The sequence below is a fragment of the Actinia tenebrosa genome, unplaced genomic scaffold, assembly GCF_029948245.1.
Source record: "Actinia tenebrosa isolate PJP-AT-01 unplaced genomic scaffold, QUT_ActTen_1.0 PGA_scaffold6__47_contigs__length_16458017, whole genome shotgun sequence".
Lineage (NCBI taxonomy): Eukaryota > Metazoa > Cnidaria > Anthozoa > Actiniaria > Actiniidae > Actinia > Actinia tenebrosa.
In genome coordinates, this window is record NW_028292583.1 from 15,475,882 (window position 1) to 15,493,420 (window position 17,539).

General features: G+C 36.2%; 1 protein-coding gene and 1 long non-coding RNA gene across 6 annotated transcripts in view; one reads left to right on the plus strand and one right to left on the minus strand.

Moving 5' to 3' along the window:
- The window catches only part of LOC116288634 (uncharacterized), a 26,380-nt gene extending 20,654 nt beyond the window's left edge, over positions 1-5,726 (minus strand). Inside the window, exon 1 of the long non-coding RNA XR_004196218.2 lies at positions 5,630-5,726. This is a non-coding gene — a long non-coding RNA (uncharacterized LOC116288634). The remainder of the gene's footprint in view (positions 1-5,629) is intronic.
- The window catches only part of LOC116288583 (orexin receptor type 2), a 19,853-nt gene extending 4,163 nt beyond the window's left edge, over positions 1-15,690 (plus strand). Inside the window, exons 1-4 of one of the 5 annotated variants that reach the window (XM_031695418.2) lie at positions 2,634-2,694; positions 10,871-11,054; positions 11,370-12,230; positions 13,308-15,690. In XM_031695418.2, coding sequence (XP_031551278.1) covers positions 11,860-12,230; positions 13,308-14,073 — 1,137 coding nt within the window. In that variant the 5' untranslated portion in view covers positions 2,634-2,694; positions 10,871-11,054; positions 11,370-11,859 and the 3' untranslated portion in view covers positions 14,074-15,690. Of the gene's footprint in view, positions 1-2,633; positions 2,695-4,427; positions 4,534-7,898; positions 8,030-9,598; positions 9,687-10,870; positions 11,055-11,369; positions 12,231-13,307 lie in introns of those variants that run through there. The other 4 variants (XM_031695435.2, XM_031695425.2, XM_031695389.2 and 1 more) reach the window with 4 other exon arrangements.
- The last annotated feature ends 1,849 nt before the right edge of the window (positions 15,691-17,539 follow it).

A 17,539-nucleotide genomic window follows, 5' to 3' on the forward strand; every position in this document is an offset into this window, starting at 1 on the left:
TACGCTCTCGACAAGCTATTTATATTTGATCGAAGAAATCGTAATTAATACAAAATTTTGAAAAAACAATGCGGATTCATTTTTCGTCTCGGATTCTGCTTCGAAAAGACCATCGGAAATGAAGAAATCCTGTAAGCTGTTTTGTTTCTCTTTTTTAAATTACGTACCCCCTCGTTAAAATGACAGGCCGTTACAAAAGATATTACTATAAAAGCCTTAATGGAAAAGCATGATAGCTTTAAGTGGTGCTTTGTAAGTTAGATCAGACTGATAGCATATTTTTCGATTTTCTGTCATTTCCTTGTGTGACAGAGTCAGATCTGTTCTTACAGTCTAGAATGAAAAAAAGGGCTCACAAAACGCTGTCAGATTTTAGTGAAATATAAAATTCAGCTGGCTCCGTAAAAAAAGTCTTTTTCTCTTCTCTCTCGATTTTATCTCTCTTCTCTCTTGCATAACCAGATCAAAAAATGTGTATCAAAAATTTTCCTAGATTTGCAAAGAGGAAAAACAAAATTTCCTTTCTCGGTCTCTTTCTTTTCCCCTCACTTACATAATCAGAATAAGCGAAATTTCGCTTCACTTCCGCAAAAATGTATTTCTCGTTTTCTTATTCTTCCAGTCTCATTCTCAGTTATACTTTAAGATCGTTTTAAGATTCACGTCAGAAGCAAAACGAAGTGGGATGATTTCTTTTCATTTGTTTGAAAGGTGTGAAAACAATAGTGTAGCTAATGTATCTTAGTTATAGAAGTAATAAAATATTTATATCAACAATGTATATAAAGTTAATGTATCAGCAAACCGCCCGCGAGGAGAAGCATGCCATTTAATGCCTGTGCCTATATTGAAGTCTATATAATGATATAAAAATATGTGACTTGAGCTTTATTTCAGATGGTCGATAAGGTTTCTATGGGTATCCTGTAAGGATCATGTCAAAAGACGAACTTCACATTAGGTTCGACTCATGTGAAGTTCGATGATTGGGGAGAATGTATATTTATGTTTTTTTAAATGAGTCATCATAGGTTTCTGGAATGGTAACAATTCTATTATACGAGTTTAAACGAAGCTAGTTTTTCCTTTGTTTTCTCCCTTGTCACAAAACTATTTTCTAGATCTTTATTTCGTTTTCACCGTTCGTGAAAATCGAGATGTGAGTCAAGTGTTGTGTGAAGCGATGAAATGATTAATGTATTTGGAAAACTAGCCATGACGGAAGCCCCCCCATAGGTTGTCTCGCGCTGTCACTGCTTGTACAAATGTTGAATCATTCAAGTGCACCATTGTATATCGCTTAAGATTAATTACTAACCGGTAAAAGTCCAAGGCAGTTACTTAAAAACATTACGAACAAAACCCTAAAAATCCGTTAAAACCACAAGTTCTAATGAATGATTTTAATGCACATAAAAAGCATCTTTTAGAACCGCGGACGGAAGTTATTCGTATAGGACAAAAAATTTGATAAAGAAATTATATCATTGATGACTTCATCTGGTTAGACAATTTCTGTCGATTTGAACTCGTTTACCCCAAACATCTTTTTTCTTTAACCTTAAGTGATCAATTAAGTTCATAAAGGCTAGAAAGGAAGGCGGCCTCCTCAAAGATCAAATAAAGTCCTTGATAAACAATACTAACATTTGTTCTATTTTTATTAGTAGTATTTGTCGCTCGTTCTTTTACGGGAAGTCTGAATCAAGGAAATTTTCCGGGGAAAAATGTCCTTTGATATTTTTCAACGTGTTCAAAAAGGGGAGACAGAGGAATAGGAATTTATCTTTGAATCAATAAGTCGATACAAGAGAGTTTCTTTGACGAACAGGGTTGTATTTTATCAAGTAGTCTTTTAAAAATATTATTAGTATTTAATGGCCGATTCACTGCGGGAGGGACTCCTGTGGGTCGAGTTTTATTGTTCAACGTTCATGAAGAAATTTATGCGTTAAAAGATACTAGCCTTGTTATGTGGCGGCCATGACTGGGATTGGTTTCTGATGCGACTTTGGCGCCCCATGCGCGCGACAATTACAATCCACTTAGGCTATATTCAAAAGCGCCTGGCAAAGAAACCGAAAAAGAATATCAAAAAAGAGAAAGGAAAAAGAAAGACGCACGGAAGCCTTTTAGTAGCAACCACTTCTCCTTATAGTAACCTATGCCACGAGTACAATGGTTTTGGAGTCAATAAGACGTACCATAAACACAAGCATTTTAAGATGTTAGATCCAATTGTGATTTCGTTGGCGCCCTTAGAATATTACATCAGCTATATCCAGTGAATTAGACTTCATGGCTGAGAGTTATCCTTACTATACTACTTAACACGACTCAGGCAGGTATGCGCATTAAAACCGCTTCTAAATTCATTACATATTTAGTAAATCCTGTTTATATGGTAGTAGCCAGATTCAAACAATAGAAAACAAAGGAGTTTGAGCGTAATATTACTAAATACGCTAAAATGTATTTCATAGGTTTATGAAAATCACTCTTTCTCTCTCTCACTCTCTATATATATATGTTCATATATTCATATATTCCCATCATTATTTTTATATTTGCTATTTTTTTAATTAATCAATTAATTTATTTTTTTATTTTTTTATTTTGAATCTACTTTTGAAAGACTAAACTAGTGGGCAGTTTTTTGAAAGGCTAAACAAGTGAGCAGCACGGATAGTAAAGGTAAAATAACTTTAATTTCCTACGCGTTTCGACTGACTAACGCAGTCTTCATGAAAACTTGCAAATACGTTAGAACGAAACTGTCAGAATTTTCATAAGGTTCTCAAACATCTAGACCCAAGTTGTTTAGAAAGAACCTATAAAAAATTCAAAAAAATTTCAAAATCAGACAAAACAAAATCGTGCAAAAACACGAACAGACACAGAGATAAAAGAACAAGAGTGTTTGTGCTAAAATACCCCTCAGAACGCTGGAAATTGCACTTGAGAAGTCTAAAATCGTAAAACTGAATGATGAAGCTTCTCGTCTCGGTTAATGGTATGTGATCAAAACATGATAATGGCACGCGATTTTTTGAAATATTATAAAGACCTCAAAATCTATAGAACAAATTCCGTCAGTACGTCCACTCTCAGTTCAAGAACGGGATCCCTATATAGCTTTTTTATTTGCGTCAACAACCATGACCACAATTTTGTGTAGTCAAGCTTTATTTCATAACCAGAGCGCGATATTTCCGGGCCGATCCACTGTTCGCTTTCAGTGCACTCTGCATGTCACTAAAGTAATCTGTATCTTATATGCAGCCTGCTACGTCTGTCTTTCATTAATATCCCTGTAGTTTAATAATCTCTACACACGAGAAGTACTTAAACGACGATAAGATCGAAAACAATCACTTAATACGTTTCACTGACTTAAGAAGTCTCTTATTTCCGAGGAGAACTTAACACAATTTTCACAAAGTTAAACTCTAAATCTCGAGTTAGAGTGTCCTCAGATAATAGAAAATAGTGAAATATTAGTAATCTATAGCATTAATGGCCCCTTAACGCGCAGCAGGGTTCGATATTATCGGTAGATTTGCAGGATAATAAGACTACATCGCTTATAAGATACTAATATCGAAATAACGTACAGAAAATATTACATTCTGTTCTCACTGTCGTAGTTGTTGGTACTATTTTGAAGGAGGCTTTGCTTTTTTTACTTCAACGCCATCTCACAGTCAGTGGTTCGAGTAAATCGAGTAAAAAGGATCCGAATGGTATATAACAGGTACAATATAAGATAACCAAATTCTTTCTTAAACTCTTCAGTTTTTACATGAGTAACCGGAAATTCCCTTGCTTCGTTAAAATCAACGTACAAGCTTCACATTTTACCAAGAAAGATGTGTGTCCCTTGCATATTGATATTCTTTCTCTTCACAATAATGTAATTATAACTCAATCACTTTCATTCTTGAACCGATCCTATGAAAGGCGACTAAACACATGATTACGTAGTCATGGAATGCAGCGTGGTAAGTCCTTGAGTGAAGGAACCAAAATATAGTCATCAATTACTTAACGAAAAAAAGTTAGGGGTTTCATTGTCGGATGATGCGGAGCGCGTATCTTTCAAATAAGTTACGTCTAGGATCCATTATCTTTCGGTGACCAACCAAAAAAGGAAAGACTTGATTCGGATCTCATCCTTAGTACGTAAATAATGGGTCAGAAAATGCGCTATTTTAATCTAAAATCGTTAGCGGACTAGAAACGTGGCCGGTCGTTCATTTATTTTTAGATTGTCTCGCATTATTCGCGCATGCGCGCCTGTCGAGTGCATAATGAATATATACTGACGTAATGATTTTGTCATTTACATTGAGTCATACACTCCAAAACAAACACACACACACATATATATTATGAAAAATAATTCGAAGTTAAACAAGTAAAAGATCTTACAAACAGAGAACGGCTTCTCTAAAGTCTTGGCTTAAAAACTGGTGTTTATTTAAGTAGCTATCAATAGTGCTTTTTCGCTTGAGAGTACTCTTAATCTATAAGGTAAGTAATGAGACGCAACATAATTTAAAGTAAATTCCAGACCATTGCGCTTTTATATTCTTATCGGCTTGGAGTTTGATTTCTGAAATCGATCCGATATAAAATTGTTCAATCTTCGCGTACTATTTTTTATTCAGTACTTTATCACTTTAATATATTTATTTATTTATCTATTTATTAGATACTAGATAATATTAGATTTTATAGGCCTTTGTTTGATATTATATTCAACAGAGTAAGACCAGGGATACTTCTGGGTAGATTGTAAAATTCTTATTTCAAAGCATATATTTTTTATGAGTTGCAAACATTGTTTTTAACAAATTCATTTTCACCAATGATTGAGCTCGAGTGTTTTTAAGCTTTTAAATAGAACTATGATTTCTTGAGGTACAAAATTCCTTAATGAGACTCTAATACAATTATACATATGTCAGAAAAACATGCTCTTATCAGATTATTTGAAAACCATGAATAGGCTTAATGCTTAACCACATTCCTTGATTTTCTGGAATCTTAACAAATTCAAATAGTAAGAACGAATTTGTCATTAAAAAATATTATATCAATAGCTCAAAAAACGCCTCGTGGCAACGAAGAGAGATATAAGATGAAGATGAAACAGAACTCTTGATTAGCTCCATTAATAAAATAACTATCTATGAAGTGACACGCAAAGCAGATAGATGTACTATTCTATACTACAAGGTTATGCGAACGAGAGTTATAATAATAATAATGATTTGAAAAAGGACTTTTTTTGAGCTTTGTCTAGAAATGTTTACAAGGCAAGCTGTCTATGCTTCATACAGCGAGTTCTTCACAATATTATAAGACTTTATCGACCGCTAGATAACATCTTTTCAGTCTGAAATGTTCATTATTGGAGCAGTCTATCCTTCTAGTAACTGATACCACAAGTCTGACAAATAAAGACACTCGAAATGAGGTTTTAGTCAGTGATTCAGTCGAAAATAGCAATTTAAAACCACTTAGAAAAGGAGGTATAAAATTCTCAAGCTCTGACTCAAATTCATAGCTCAAAAACAACCCCGTCTGGGCTCGTTCTAAAGTAATTAGGAAATACTGTACTCACTTTTGTCAAGATAGGTCTTTCCAGGTTTTACAGGAGTCCAGAAGTCTGAAATATTTCCATTCAAAACCATCACAACGAAAACTTTGTGTTTGTATTCGGCGCCATTTTGCATAGAATTACAACCCAGTCTGTTGGACCGTGGGTAAAGGATTCGCGCCAGTCCTACACGGTTGGTAAGTTGTTTGAAAATTTGAATTTGGAAACTCTTTCATTCTTTTCTATCTTTTTATTTTTTATTCTTTCGTTCTTTTTTATTTCTTTTTTTATATTTCTTTTGATTATTTGATTATTTATTTATTATTTCCCTTGACGGAGCTATTATTTTACTGAGTTCTTGGATTGAACGATGAGGGGGGGAAATGGTTAAATTAAAAAAAAAAGGTTAAAATGGGATAGACCTAAAAATCAAAAGATCGTGTAAAAAAATCAAGAACGAGAAAAGACTAGATAGATGTCAGAGATAAAAGAATAGAGAGTTTTGTTTGATGACAATATCACGCTGACGTAAAGATGTGCTATCCGAAGCAGATTTCATTCAAAATCCTGCTCAAGTAGGTTTCGTTTCACTCAAGATTATCATGTTAGAGTCGTTGACAGTGTATTTTAGAACTGTCATAATCTCTAAGGTTCAGGTTCTCTCTATACCATTTGAACCGTAGCTCTTAAATCAGTCTAAGTACCATATCAGGCAAAAGACAAAACTGTTCTTGCGGTATTTGAAATACGAAGGGTCCTAAAGATTTTAAAGGAGCTTTTTCTTTTGCGTATGAAACTATTTTACCGGCAATCTCTTGTACATCAACTCAAAAGTAAGTACATTTTCAATTAATATCTTCATTGATGTTCTCTTGTCAGGCATGTTCATGTCATGTCATTGACGGAGAAACAATCTTGACTCTCCTGAGGTATGTGAATGAGCGGATGTTCACGTTAGTATAGCAATCAATTTCAGTTTTTTCTTGATGTGCAAGCTAATAATAAAGTAAGGTAATAAAGCCCTTTTTTTTTACGAGGGTAGCACTTAATAGCCAGTGGCTAACAAACCTGTGGCCCTCATTCCGTGATCAAATTGGAATTTAGGAGTTGATTTTTGTGGAGGGAGGAAAACCGGAGAACCCGGAAAACCCTCGAAGCAGGTAGAGAAGCAACAAACAACTCTACTCATATACAACACCGAACCCGGCGGGACTCGAACTCGGGTCGCATTGATGAGAGGCGAGCGCTCACACCGCTACGCAACCCGTGCTTCCCTGGGCTGGGCGGTGGGAGGGGGAGGGGTGCATTAGCACGCGCCATACATCAACTATGATGACATAGGCTTTGCACCATCACGCCATGGCAGCCATGACAAGAGGCAGTTACAATTGAATCTGATCTAATCTAATTTACATGAGAAATAATTCAGTTTCCCAGGGTAAAAAGACCATTTTTGTGCCTCCTGCCATGGATGCCATCACGTAGGTGCAAAGCCTCTATACGCAATATTTTATCTGTGCAATTAGCCATTCTGTCCTGCAAACGAATACACAGCTCAGTACTTAAGTGAACACCAGTCATGATTGAAATGAAAATTAGCCGGAAGATAACCAACACAGTGCACTTGAAAAGGAAAGTTATAGCCCACCTCGACTTGCCGGATAAAAGTCAATAAATTGACAGCTGTCAATTTCATTAGCGTAAACTTACGATTGAAAGATTGAAAGGATCAGTCAATGGTGCTCGGCTTTGTACACATTTGACGGATAGTGTATTTAAACTATATATCCGTAATCAGTATTTGATTTTGGTCTTAATATCTCTTCAACAAAAAATAATAATACTATACTATATACTACTACTATTTCTTCTAACACTACTATTATTATACTACTATCTACTATATTACTACTACTGCTACCGCCTATAAGCTACTGCTACTACTACTAACACTATATTTCTGTTGGTGCTGCTACCATCAAAACAACCACCACTACCTCTGCTTCTTGCTGCTGTGTATGTCCAGACGGAAGGAAAATCTGTTCGTTATTTTAAAATCAGTTACTATAGAGAAATAATGAGTTTAGAAACGCCATGGTAGACTGCATGACAGATTGTCTGTAGCAAAAGCGATTTAAGAACTATACTTTTGATATTTTGTCATCTAATGACTCAAGCGCTTTTGTGAATTGTCAAACGTTCGTGACAGCTGTAAACCAAGACAAAATTCTCACTGACAACCAATTCATACATAAATATAGAAAATAAGCTAGCCAGTGTTTATGAGAGGGAGGTCGTAACTGGCACAAGTAGTCTGACCCAAAATTCTGAACAATCTACAGTTCAGTTACCACAAATAACCTCGGAATATCTTCAGTGAAATGCTCCAAAATCCAAAAAAGGCATATTTATCTGCAACAGAAGGTAACTCAAAAATCTCAACTACTTTCTAGGAATAAAACAACTGCCAAGAAATTTATTTATATCTTGGGATGTTTTGATGGGGAAAAAATCTTTCTTCTTAAAATAGGTAATTTAACTTGATATTTTTTGTGTTCGGAAAAAAAAAAAAGTACCAAACATATCTTAAACTGAGTTGGCGAATTCAGCTCCTTGGAATTTAAAAAAAAGCGAAATTGAATTCGAATTTTAGTTCATTCATTTCATTGCTCAAGGTAAAGTCACCTTAAAATTGCTTTAGTTAGGTTTGTCAAGCTAAGTGGTATCGAGAATTTTCGTGTCTATATCTACATAGCGTGAGAAGTAAAAGTTTGGTGAAAAATGTCAAATGCTTATCTGATTTTTCGTAAGAATTCAGTGTACATAAAACAATAGTTACGAATATGAACCAAGAAATAAGATCAGTGCGATTGGGCTAGATAGACACTAGGTATATATGAGGTTCAAAAAGGTTAGTATTTGCATATTTGCATTGAGAAAAAACCTTAAAAGTCACTGCTTTTTTCCAAAAAATGACTAAAAATAAACCCGGTAAGCTAAAGATTAATGGCTGAACATTACAGGCTGGAAGGATGCTCATTTGTTTGTTCAATGAGTAATAACGTACATTGTAAATGAATTATTGTACGTTCGAGTATCCATGAAAACTATCAATTCATCTTATCTACTTGTCACTTACTTGCATTTTTCTTCCGATATTACTTGAAAATGTTTGAACTGGCTATGGTTCTTAGCTTCTATGTGTGTTTTTAGAGTAAGGCAGTCAAAAAAAGAAATTAAAGGTACTAATCGCGAAAATTTTTTGTGTGCGCTGTTCTTCATTTTTTCTCTCCTCTCCTCTCCTCTCCTCTCCTCTCCTCTCCTCTTCTCTTCTCTTCTCTTCTCTTCTCTTCTCTTCTCTTCTCTTCTCTTCTCTTCTCTTCTCTTCTCTTCTCTTCTCTTCTCTTCTCTTCTCTTCTCTTCTTTCTTTCTTCTATGTTCGAGCAGCTTTTGCAACCGGTTATTTCGCATCTAGTTAAAATCCACGTATCCTTGCTCAGCGGTCCGTCCCGAGTGCTGCGCATGCGTGCGCATTTTAAGTTCTGCGTTTATATTACAAACAAACAACTAGAGAAAACAAACAAAAACAAAACCGGATCAGTATGATATATATACATACGAAAAAAAACCATCGACCTGAAACCTTAGCTTACAGTAGTTTTTCGAGACTAATTAAATTTTCATTTTGGGAGGTTATTCAAATAGAATCAATGTCTAATTCATACAATACGAAGATTACTGTGCAATGTAAATTCAAAATTGGCTTTAGAAAAGCGTTCGTTTTTATGACACTTCCGTTAAGCCTTTAAAGCTTTAAATCTAGTAAAAGAAAAGAGGGTATTGAATAGCATGATAAGTAAAGCAATATAAACACCGAGACAAAAGAGTCGCTTTGCTCTGGTTCATTAGAAGGCTCTTAAGGACAACAAAGCAAATAGACAAGAATCATTTAAAGTTTGCTGTGATGCTGATGCAAATCAATCTTACTTATGTTATCACTGTATCTATACACACGTACGCTTTACGGCGTCAGTGGTTTTGGAGATGGGTGACTACATTAGTTATGGGTCGTGAGGCTAAAGTAAGTAGGTTATTAAAATAATAAGAGATCTTCTACTCTAAAGTTCTTAGATTACTTTTGGTAATATATTTCACTGGCATAAAAACAAAATGTTCTTTAAGCAAGTTTCTATGCAGACAAATTTAAATTCGATTAAGAAACCGAAGAAACTCGTGGAAAAAACTGCTTCAAGAATACAGCTGTACACCGTGAATCTTCGAGCAGTTTACCTTTTTTGATAGTCAATGATTCTAAAGCTAAGGGCAGCAGTAAGCTAGAAAGTAATAATTCATGGTCAAGAATTAAGTAAACAACGTTTTAGTTTTCGTCGTCAAGATGATTCCTGTTCTGATCCGGTACTTGTGCAAATATTAATAATGGGTAATAATTCCTGTTCATTGAAAAAGAAATGAATTGGTGTGTGTTTTTCAGTGAATTCAATATCAATATTAAACTACGACTAAACCACAATTATACATCTAATGATTTCATGTCATTTCAATTCGAAATTCCTAGAATCAATAACTAAAATTATTGCATAACTACTTTTTGCGGAATAGAACAGCGACTGCATGGCCAAGAAGGTTGACCGAACGATTAACCGGTGAAATCAATTTTTTAAATGTTGGCTTTTTAGCTAGGAATTTTTTTAACCGCTGTCAGCGTCTCAAACGATCTTAGAAGATGAACTCCGAATTTTCGTTTCTTTTTTTTTTTTTTTTTTTTTTTTTTTTTTGCTGCATCCATAAATAGGATTAACAATAATAATAATATTAAGCAGTCTTCGCGATGCATTATAAAAATAAATGACTTTAAACCAGAAGTTGCCCGACGATTTCTAATCTTATCACATACTAAAAGCCGGATTAAAAAAATAAAGAAATAAATGAAATAAATGTCTGTAAAGACCCTTCTGATTAGACTCTTCTGATTAACCGATAACAAGATTATTCAACTAAAAATATTTTCAAAGTGATTTCTAATTTATTTTTTAGCGACCTTTATGAAGCTTGAAATAAAAGGAGATCATGTAGCGTTGGTAGTTGTATGGACGGTCTCCTTTGAGCCAATTCACTGCTTCATTTTCATTGCCTGGAAGGGAACAGCGGTGCCGGTTTTAGTACTGGCGCTAATGATATCTTTTTCAGCTCACTTTATATATTAACACATGATTTAGATATTGTATTCGATATTACATTTCACAGGACGGGAAGTACGTGATCTTCAAGTCGTGTGACAGAGAATCTTGTAACAGCAAAACACAATCAATGCAAGCTGGTGGGTCAGAGATCTTTGAGGAGGCATTTTGAGAAAAACTCATTTAAAAAACCAAGACTCTGGCATATATAAAAAGTGTAAAAATATACGCATGCTTAAGTCAAGAACCAGGTATTTTGAATTTATTATATTTTTTTCAACAAAAAAAAAAAAGCATTAAAAATTGCTCGCGGCAGTGAATTAGTTGAAACTGCTTTTAAAACACTAAAGTTAATGATGATGGTTTAAAGGAACGCTTTTTCAACGACATTATATAGGTTTACGTTATTCATAAATTTTTGATCCCTGCCTCTCTCTGCGTGGATGCTATTTGTTTGAGGGCAATTAAAGGAAACGATAGGGCTGATAGTATATTAGATTCTGGTAACTAAGTGTGTGTTTATGTTGTGAACTCTAATAACACAGCGATTTTTTTACTTCATGTAGGGAATCATCCAAAAGAGACGTGTAATACTGCCTCACCCAAGCCATCTCAAGGTCAAATTGAAAAGCCTTCGGTTTTTGAACCAAATAAAACAGCAAGACAGCGCGGAGATATAACATAATAACTTCCTTAGTTCATTGGTATAAAGTGATTGAAATCTAGACTCGGAGCAAGTTTGATCGTCGAGGGGACACAAGACGCTGTGTTTCTAGAACCTGCTACGAAAAGAAATCTAATTTATTAGAAAAAAAGTGAAAAAAAACGGGAGCTTTACTGAGAGACATCTTGAAGAAAGGAACGCTGAAAAAAGCTCGATTTTACTGAATCTGACCTTGTCTTTCAAGGTTTTTATCAGATGTACTTATAAAATCAAAGTCTGAGGCCAAGTCCCTAAATCGGTTCCTAGAACGGCTTGTTCAAATTACAAGCCATCATATGAGCTATTGACATTTTACATTCGATTGACGGAACACTGAATTGAAAGTCGCAGGAATGGAGAACTCAACGTTGTTGACAGAGTCTTTAAACGCTACGGCCAACACAGAAACATCAATGAAAGGACTAGTAATCGTCGAGTACACTCTATTCGCTATTATATTTATCGTTGGAGTTGTCGGGAACATCCTCGTATGCCTAGTAATCTTGAAAACACCGAGCATGCGAAGCACGAGAAATTATTTAATCATCAACCTAGCCATTGCTGACATAACAGTGGCTTTGGTTTGCATTCCCTTTGATGTGGTGATAAAGATATATGGTGATACATGGGTACTCGGAGCAGCGCTTTGTAAAATTATCTGGCCATCCATGACTTTGGTGACCACCTGTTCCGCTGCTACTCTGGCGGCCATCAGCTATGACAGGTATGTGTAGGACTGACAAAATCTATGAATAACTAATTGGGAATATTAACTTCTATTGAATTTTGAAATCCGGCTTAAAGTAAATTTAACTTTGGATGAAATTAGAAAAATTGGTTTGTATACAATCGTTGCGCGGATTTGACAGCTGCGGGGATGAAAAGAATGGCTCGCTTTGTGAATGGGGCTTAAATAATTAAACGCCTTTGAAAAAAATGTCACTAACGGCTTTAAAATGCCATTCACCTTTGGCTAGGAAAAAGCTTTCTATGGTAAAATATTATTCGTGTTTTGTATGCAGAAGGTGAAGTATGAATGCCAATCTTGTTTATGAAGGCGTTATTTATTAACCCGATAAAATATCCTTCAAATTGTAAGTCCGATAGGTAAGAAAATGGAACGAACTAAATGAGTGATAAAGAATCAAGGAAAGTTTTTGAATGAGGACTGCAGTCTGCAAATATGAACTAAACTGACCCTCATACTCCCTGTCGGATTTATCGATACACGGAAATACCTCTGGCAGGTACTCACAGATTGAAACCTGAAACAACCTCTGGGTTGGTCTAAGTTATGGCACGGCTAACTCGATCACAGATCGAATCATGATGAACGTCTGGGCTGATCTATGTCAGGGTACGGCTAACTCACAGATCGAAAACTGAAACGGCAACTTCTGAGTTGGTCTAATTAAGGGCGTGGCCAACTCACAGATCGAAACCAGAAAAAACCTTTGGGTTGGTCTAAGTCAGGGCACAGCTAAACCACAAATCAAACCTTAAAACAGCCTCTAACCTCTAACTTTAAAACCCTAATCCTGCTAACTTTTAGCATGACTACTGTTAAAACCATCGATCTCTGTAAGTCTTCCCACATGATTTGAAGAGTAGGCGCAAAACGAGAGCAAAGTTTTCAGAGAGTCTTTTCGCAATTGTAATATACTCCATGCAATCGCTCAAGTATCGATAGCTCAGGTTTTCTGTGCCCCCATCACTAGTTCCTACACTGCCAAGCTCTCTTAAAAGAAACGAGTATTGCGTAGGTTGGTATATAATATAAACACTGTGCATTCATTGGCAGATATCGTGCAGTAGTTCACCCATGGAAACCACGACTAACCCAAAGACAAACAGCCATCGTCATCTTCATCACCTGGGTCTTTTCCTCCATCATCGTACTTCCTTACGTCGTCGTACTCAAGCTCGACGAACAGGGCTGTAACGAGTACTGGCACAAAGACTTATACCGGCAATTATACACAGCGTTCCTCTTTGTCTTTTCTTACTCACTCCCGCTTGTCATTATCGCGTTCGCATACGTAAGGGTCGCCCTAAAGCTTAAGGAACAGGCTGAAAAGATCGCCCGAAACAAGAAAGCAAGTGGCGCAATTTCAATGACAAATTACAGCTGGTCCAAAACCGCAAAAGAAGACATCAGTGAGAATCTAACATCGTCGCCTCGTCACTATAAAAAAGATTGCGCCCTTCTGCAGGACTTCAACAGTGGATACGCCAACGACAAGTCAACCCCTTCACCCACCACACCAGAAAATCCACAAAAAGAGGTGAAAAGACTCGAACGCAACACCAGAATCGTCAAGATGTTAGTAACTGTTGTTTTGATTTACGCGTTGTGTCTTTTGCCCAATCAACTTGTGTGGATGTGGATTGAGTTCGGCGACGGAACATCATATCCGCGGCTCACTACATTATTAACTTTCACAGGGATGCTGGTATATATTAACAGTATCGTCAACCCTTTTCTTTATGCAGGGATGAACGATGAGTTTAAAAAAGGCTTTGAGAAGCTCCTCTGTTGTAAAAGAGAATATGGGAAGAGATTTTAACGTATAATGATTTTAGAAAAAATCCTGAGTGAAGAAGCACTATATAACCAAGAAGAAAAAGCACTTCTATACACACAGGGTAGAACAGAATATCATGTCATTGTCAGTCATTTTTCACTTGTATATTCTCGTTATAAATCGTTAGGAAACAGATTCTATAACTATTAAAAACATGTTGGAAGGGTGAGTTGGTTCTCCGCCTCGAACCAACTAAAACACTAGGCAGATAAAGCAGAGACGTCATGTACTAGGGCGATTAAGTCTGGTTCACACAAGCGTCGTAATCGTAATCGGAAGCTATACACGCAGACTTAGTGGCGTACTGCTCATCAGTAACAGTGTTTGTCTTTTTTTACAACTGGGTGATAAATGCGATACTGAGTCTGTGTATGCTGCGTATGCGTACCATTCCGATTCCGTCGCCAGCGTGAACCAGGCCTTAAAGACGGTAACGCAAACAGGTTATGATTCTATCGTACGTGCGTACCGTGGCCTTGACTGCTGACAACTTCATCAGGACGCGAAAAAAAAAACCATTAAAGGAGGGTTACTTGCCAGGCACGTTGCCCCAAAACGCTTGCTCATTGGTCGAGGCAGCATCGAAACACCACAAATCCTTCAGCGTCCAGGACTGTATGGATGTTTTAGAAGTTAAAACATACGTAACTTGATTTTGAAAACTCAGATTAATCGTCTTTCTTTCTACTCAAGTAATATTATTGACTAAACTCTGATTATGTTGTGACAGTCAAAACGCAGTTCTCAATGACAGGAATTTTAACAATAAAAACTGGATGAACGTTCGGTACCTCTTTGCAAGAAATTAAATTAGTTATTTAGCTAAATCGCATGATTTAGATTTAAAGGTAAAAGAATTTTTAGTCAGATTTCAGACAAAAGAACTAGAGCTGATGACAAGAACTTTCTGATAATACCGAAGATCAAAAAGTCAACGTTTGGAGGCCGAAGTTTTAGCTTTACTGCGCCTTATCTCTGGAATAACCTGCCTGTTAACATCAGATGTGAGCAGAATATAAAAACATTCAAAAAAAGTTGAAAACCTATCTTTTTTGAACATTGAGTATTTCTACAGCATTCATTTAGCTAGTCAATTTTCGCATCATTTTGTTTTGCGGATTATTTATTTAACATTATTTTTAATTTATATGTATTTTCCACAAGTTTTAGATTGAAATTATGAACATTTTACACATAGTTATTGTAAATATTTTTTTCATTTTATTTTACTTTATATATATATTTGTTTTATGTATGTTATTAATGTAAAGCGCTTTACTACGGATCTCATTGAACTGTGGCGACACGTCAAAATTTTGTCTCGCTACCACACCCTAATTCGTCTACTTACACGCCTACTTTTGTTACATGTATTACAGTGAATACCTTACTGGCAATGTGCTAGATCCGAGACAGTGACAAAAGTAGGCGTGTCAGTGGACGAACTAGGGTGTGGTAGCGAGACAAATTTTTGACGTGTCGCCACAGTTCGGTGAGATCCGTAGTCAATATTGTATATAATGCGCTATATAAATAATAAAGTTATTATTATTATTTTAAACCTATGTGTGAGGCTAGAAATAAAAAGTTTCAAATATAGTGTCCAATAACTTGTATGAACAAGCCGGAATATATAAGATAGGCCGTCACGTTGCAGGGTATAACAAAAGACTAGAAACCTATTGGCTCTGTAGGTTGGGCATAGGAGGGCAGACTATTGTGCGGAAGCGAGGTCGTGGGCTTAAGCCTCGGCAAGACCAACAATAAAAGGTCTTAAAATATCTGAGTCAAAGGTGCTGCCTTGGCTTTAAAAATATCTGCAAGACCTTCGTCGTGCATTTTGTTGGCTCGGATGACAACGTAAAATGGTGGTTCCTCCGCAATAATTGATACTATATTTACGACTGTTCTTAGCCTTATTAAGTGATAGGTAATGTGCGCACTTGAGAAATAGCAGCCGAAAAGGAAGGGAAACTCTATATCTCCTTTCTCTTAAGAAAAAACTTTCAGTTCCAAACTGCATACTTCCTTATCAATATCAGTAAGATGAATATTGTACGCACTTGAGAACGTCAGTACACTTGATAAAGTTTATATTGGGAAAAATCGCAGTTAAAGGTAACGACCAGATGAAATTAATGGCAAGGCAAGCTTTTAGTGGGCGCCCCGATGTTGGGGAGAAGGGAAAAACTGGTTTTCTTTATGGATAATTGAAAAATTAATTGTCATCCTTGATCCTTATTTTGTTCAATTTTTCTGCACGCCATTTTCAAAATGGCATTCCATGATAGAAGGGCCTGTCTGTCTTCCACGTGCTACCTACTGCGTGGCGACCTTGGTTGACCAAGGAACGTTGGCTCAAGCACGATCGTCAGATTAAAAAAATTTACAAGATCTTTAAAAAATAACATTTGCGGAACAATACATTGTATCTCAATCATCAATGAAAAGAGTTATTATTATTTTCACAAAACGAAACAATTGGAATCTAAATCCTATATTTTAGATTGCCGAACAATGTGCCCTCAAACAAGGAAAAAAGTCCAAAATATTCAAAAATATATAGAATCTTGATAAAAAGATTATCACAGTGCGCGCCGGAATGTAAAAGGTTTAAAGGTATGAAAAATTTGTTTAGACCTACTAGAATGATAATATTTTTGCAATTTTGGTCAAAACAAGTCACTCAAAACTCTTTCTCGTCAAGGCCAACAGGGTCAGATCTAGATAAGAATTAATTTCAAAAAATGTCAAACACTTGTAAAGTGCCTTGTTGTTCTCTGATTGGCTGTTTACGACAGGTTGCCTCTATACCCCTCCCCCCCCCCACCCCCCTAAGTATATTTCATGGCAGTGGGTCAAAGGACCCTTATTGACTGGGATAACATTTTTATGTCGGAGACTTTATGAAGCGTAATTTCGAGTTTTCATATTCTGCGTGATTTAAATTTTATACTTATTTATTCATCACTGAGTTTTAAGGCAAAAATAATTACACTGCTTGAAGATTATTCAGTGATTTAAATTTAAGACCTAAGTTAACTAACTAGTTATTTGGAATACTCTTTAATGGCCATTCAATTCTAAGCATTTGAGCAACTGAAGTCTTGTTTACAAGCCCAACTGATTCTAGCCACGCCTACGATTTGCTGCGGCCTCAAAGTTCATGCATCCCAGCCGAATATAGAAACAAAAAACTTGTTATGGCGCTAGTCACCTAGTCTCCCCCACAGCCGCTTTCAGTGTCGTCACGCAACGCTTTCAATAGGAACGATAGGAAAGGAATGTTGTGCTCGGGTAAGCAGCCGCTAGTCAGGGGAGAAAGCGTTGCGTGACGACACTGAAAGCGGCTGTGGGGGAGACTACTAGTCACCGCAAGTATAGCAGTGGCACAGCTCAAAACTGAAGGCATGAACTGAATTAAGCAGAGAGAAGTTTCCAATTTCTT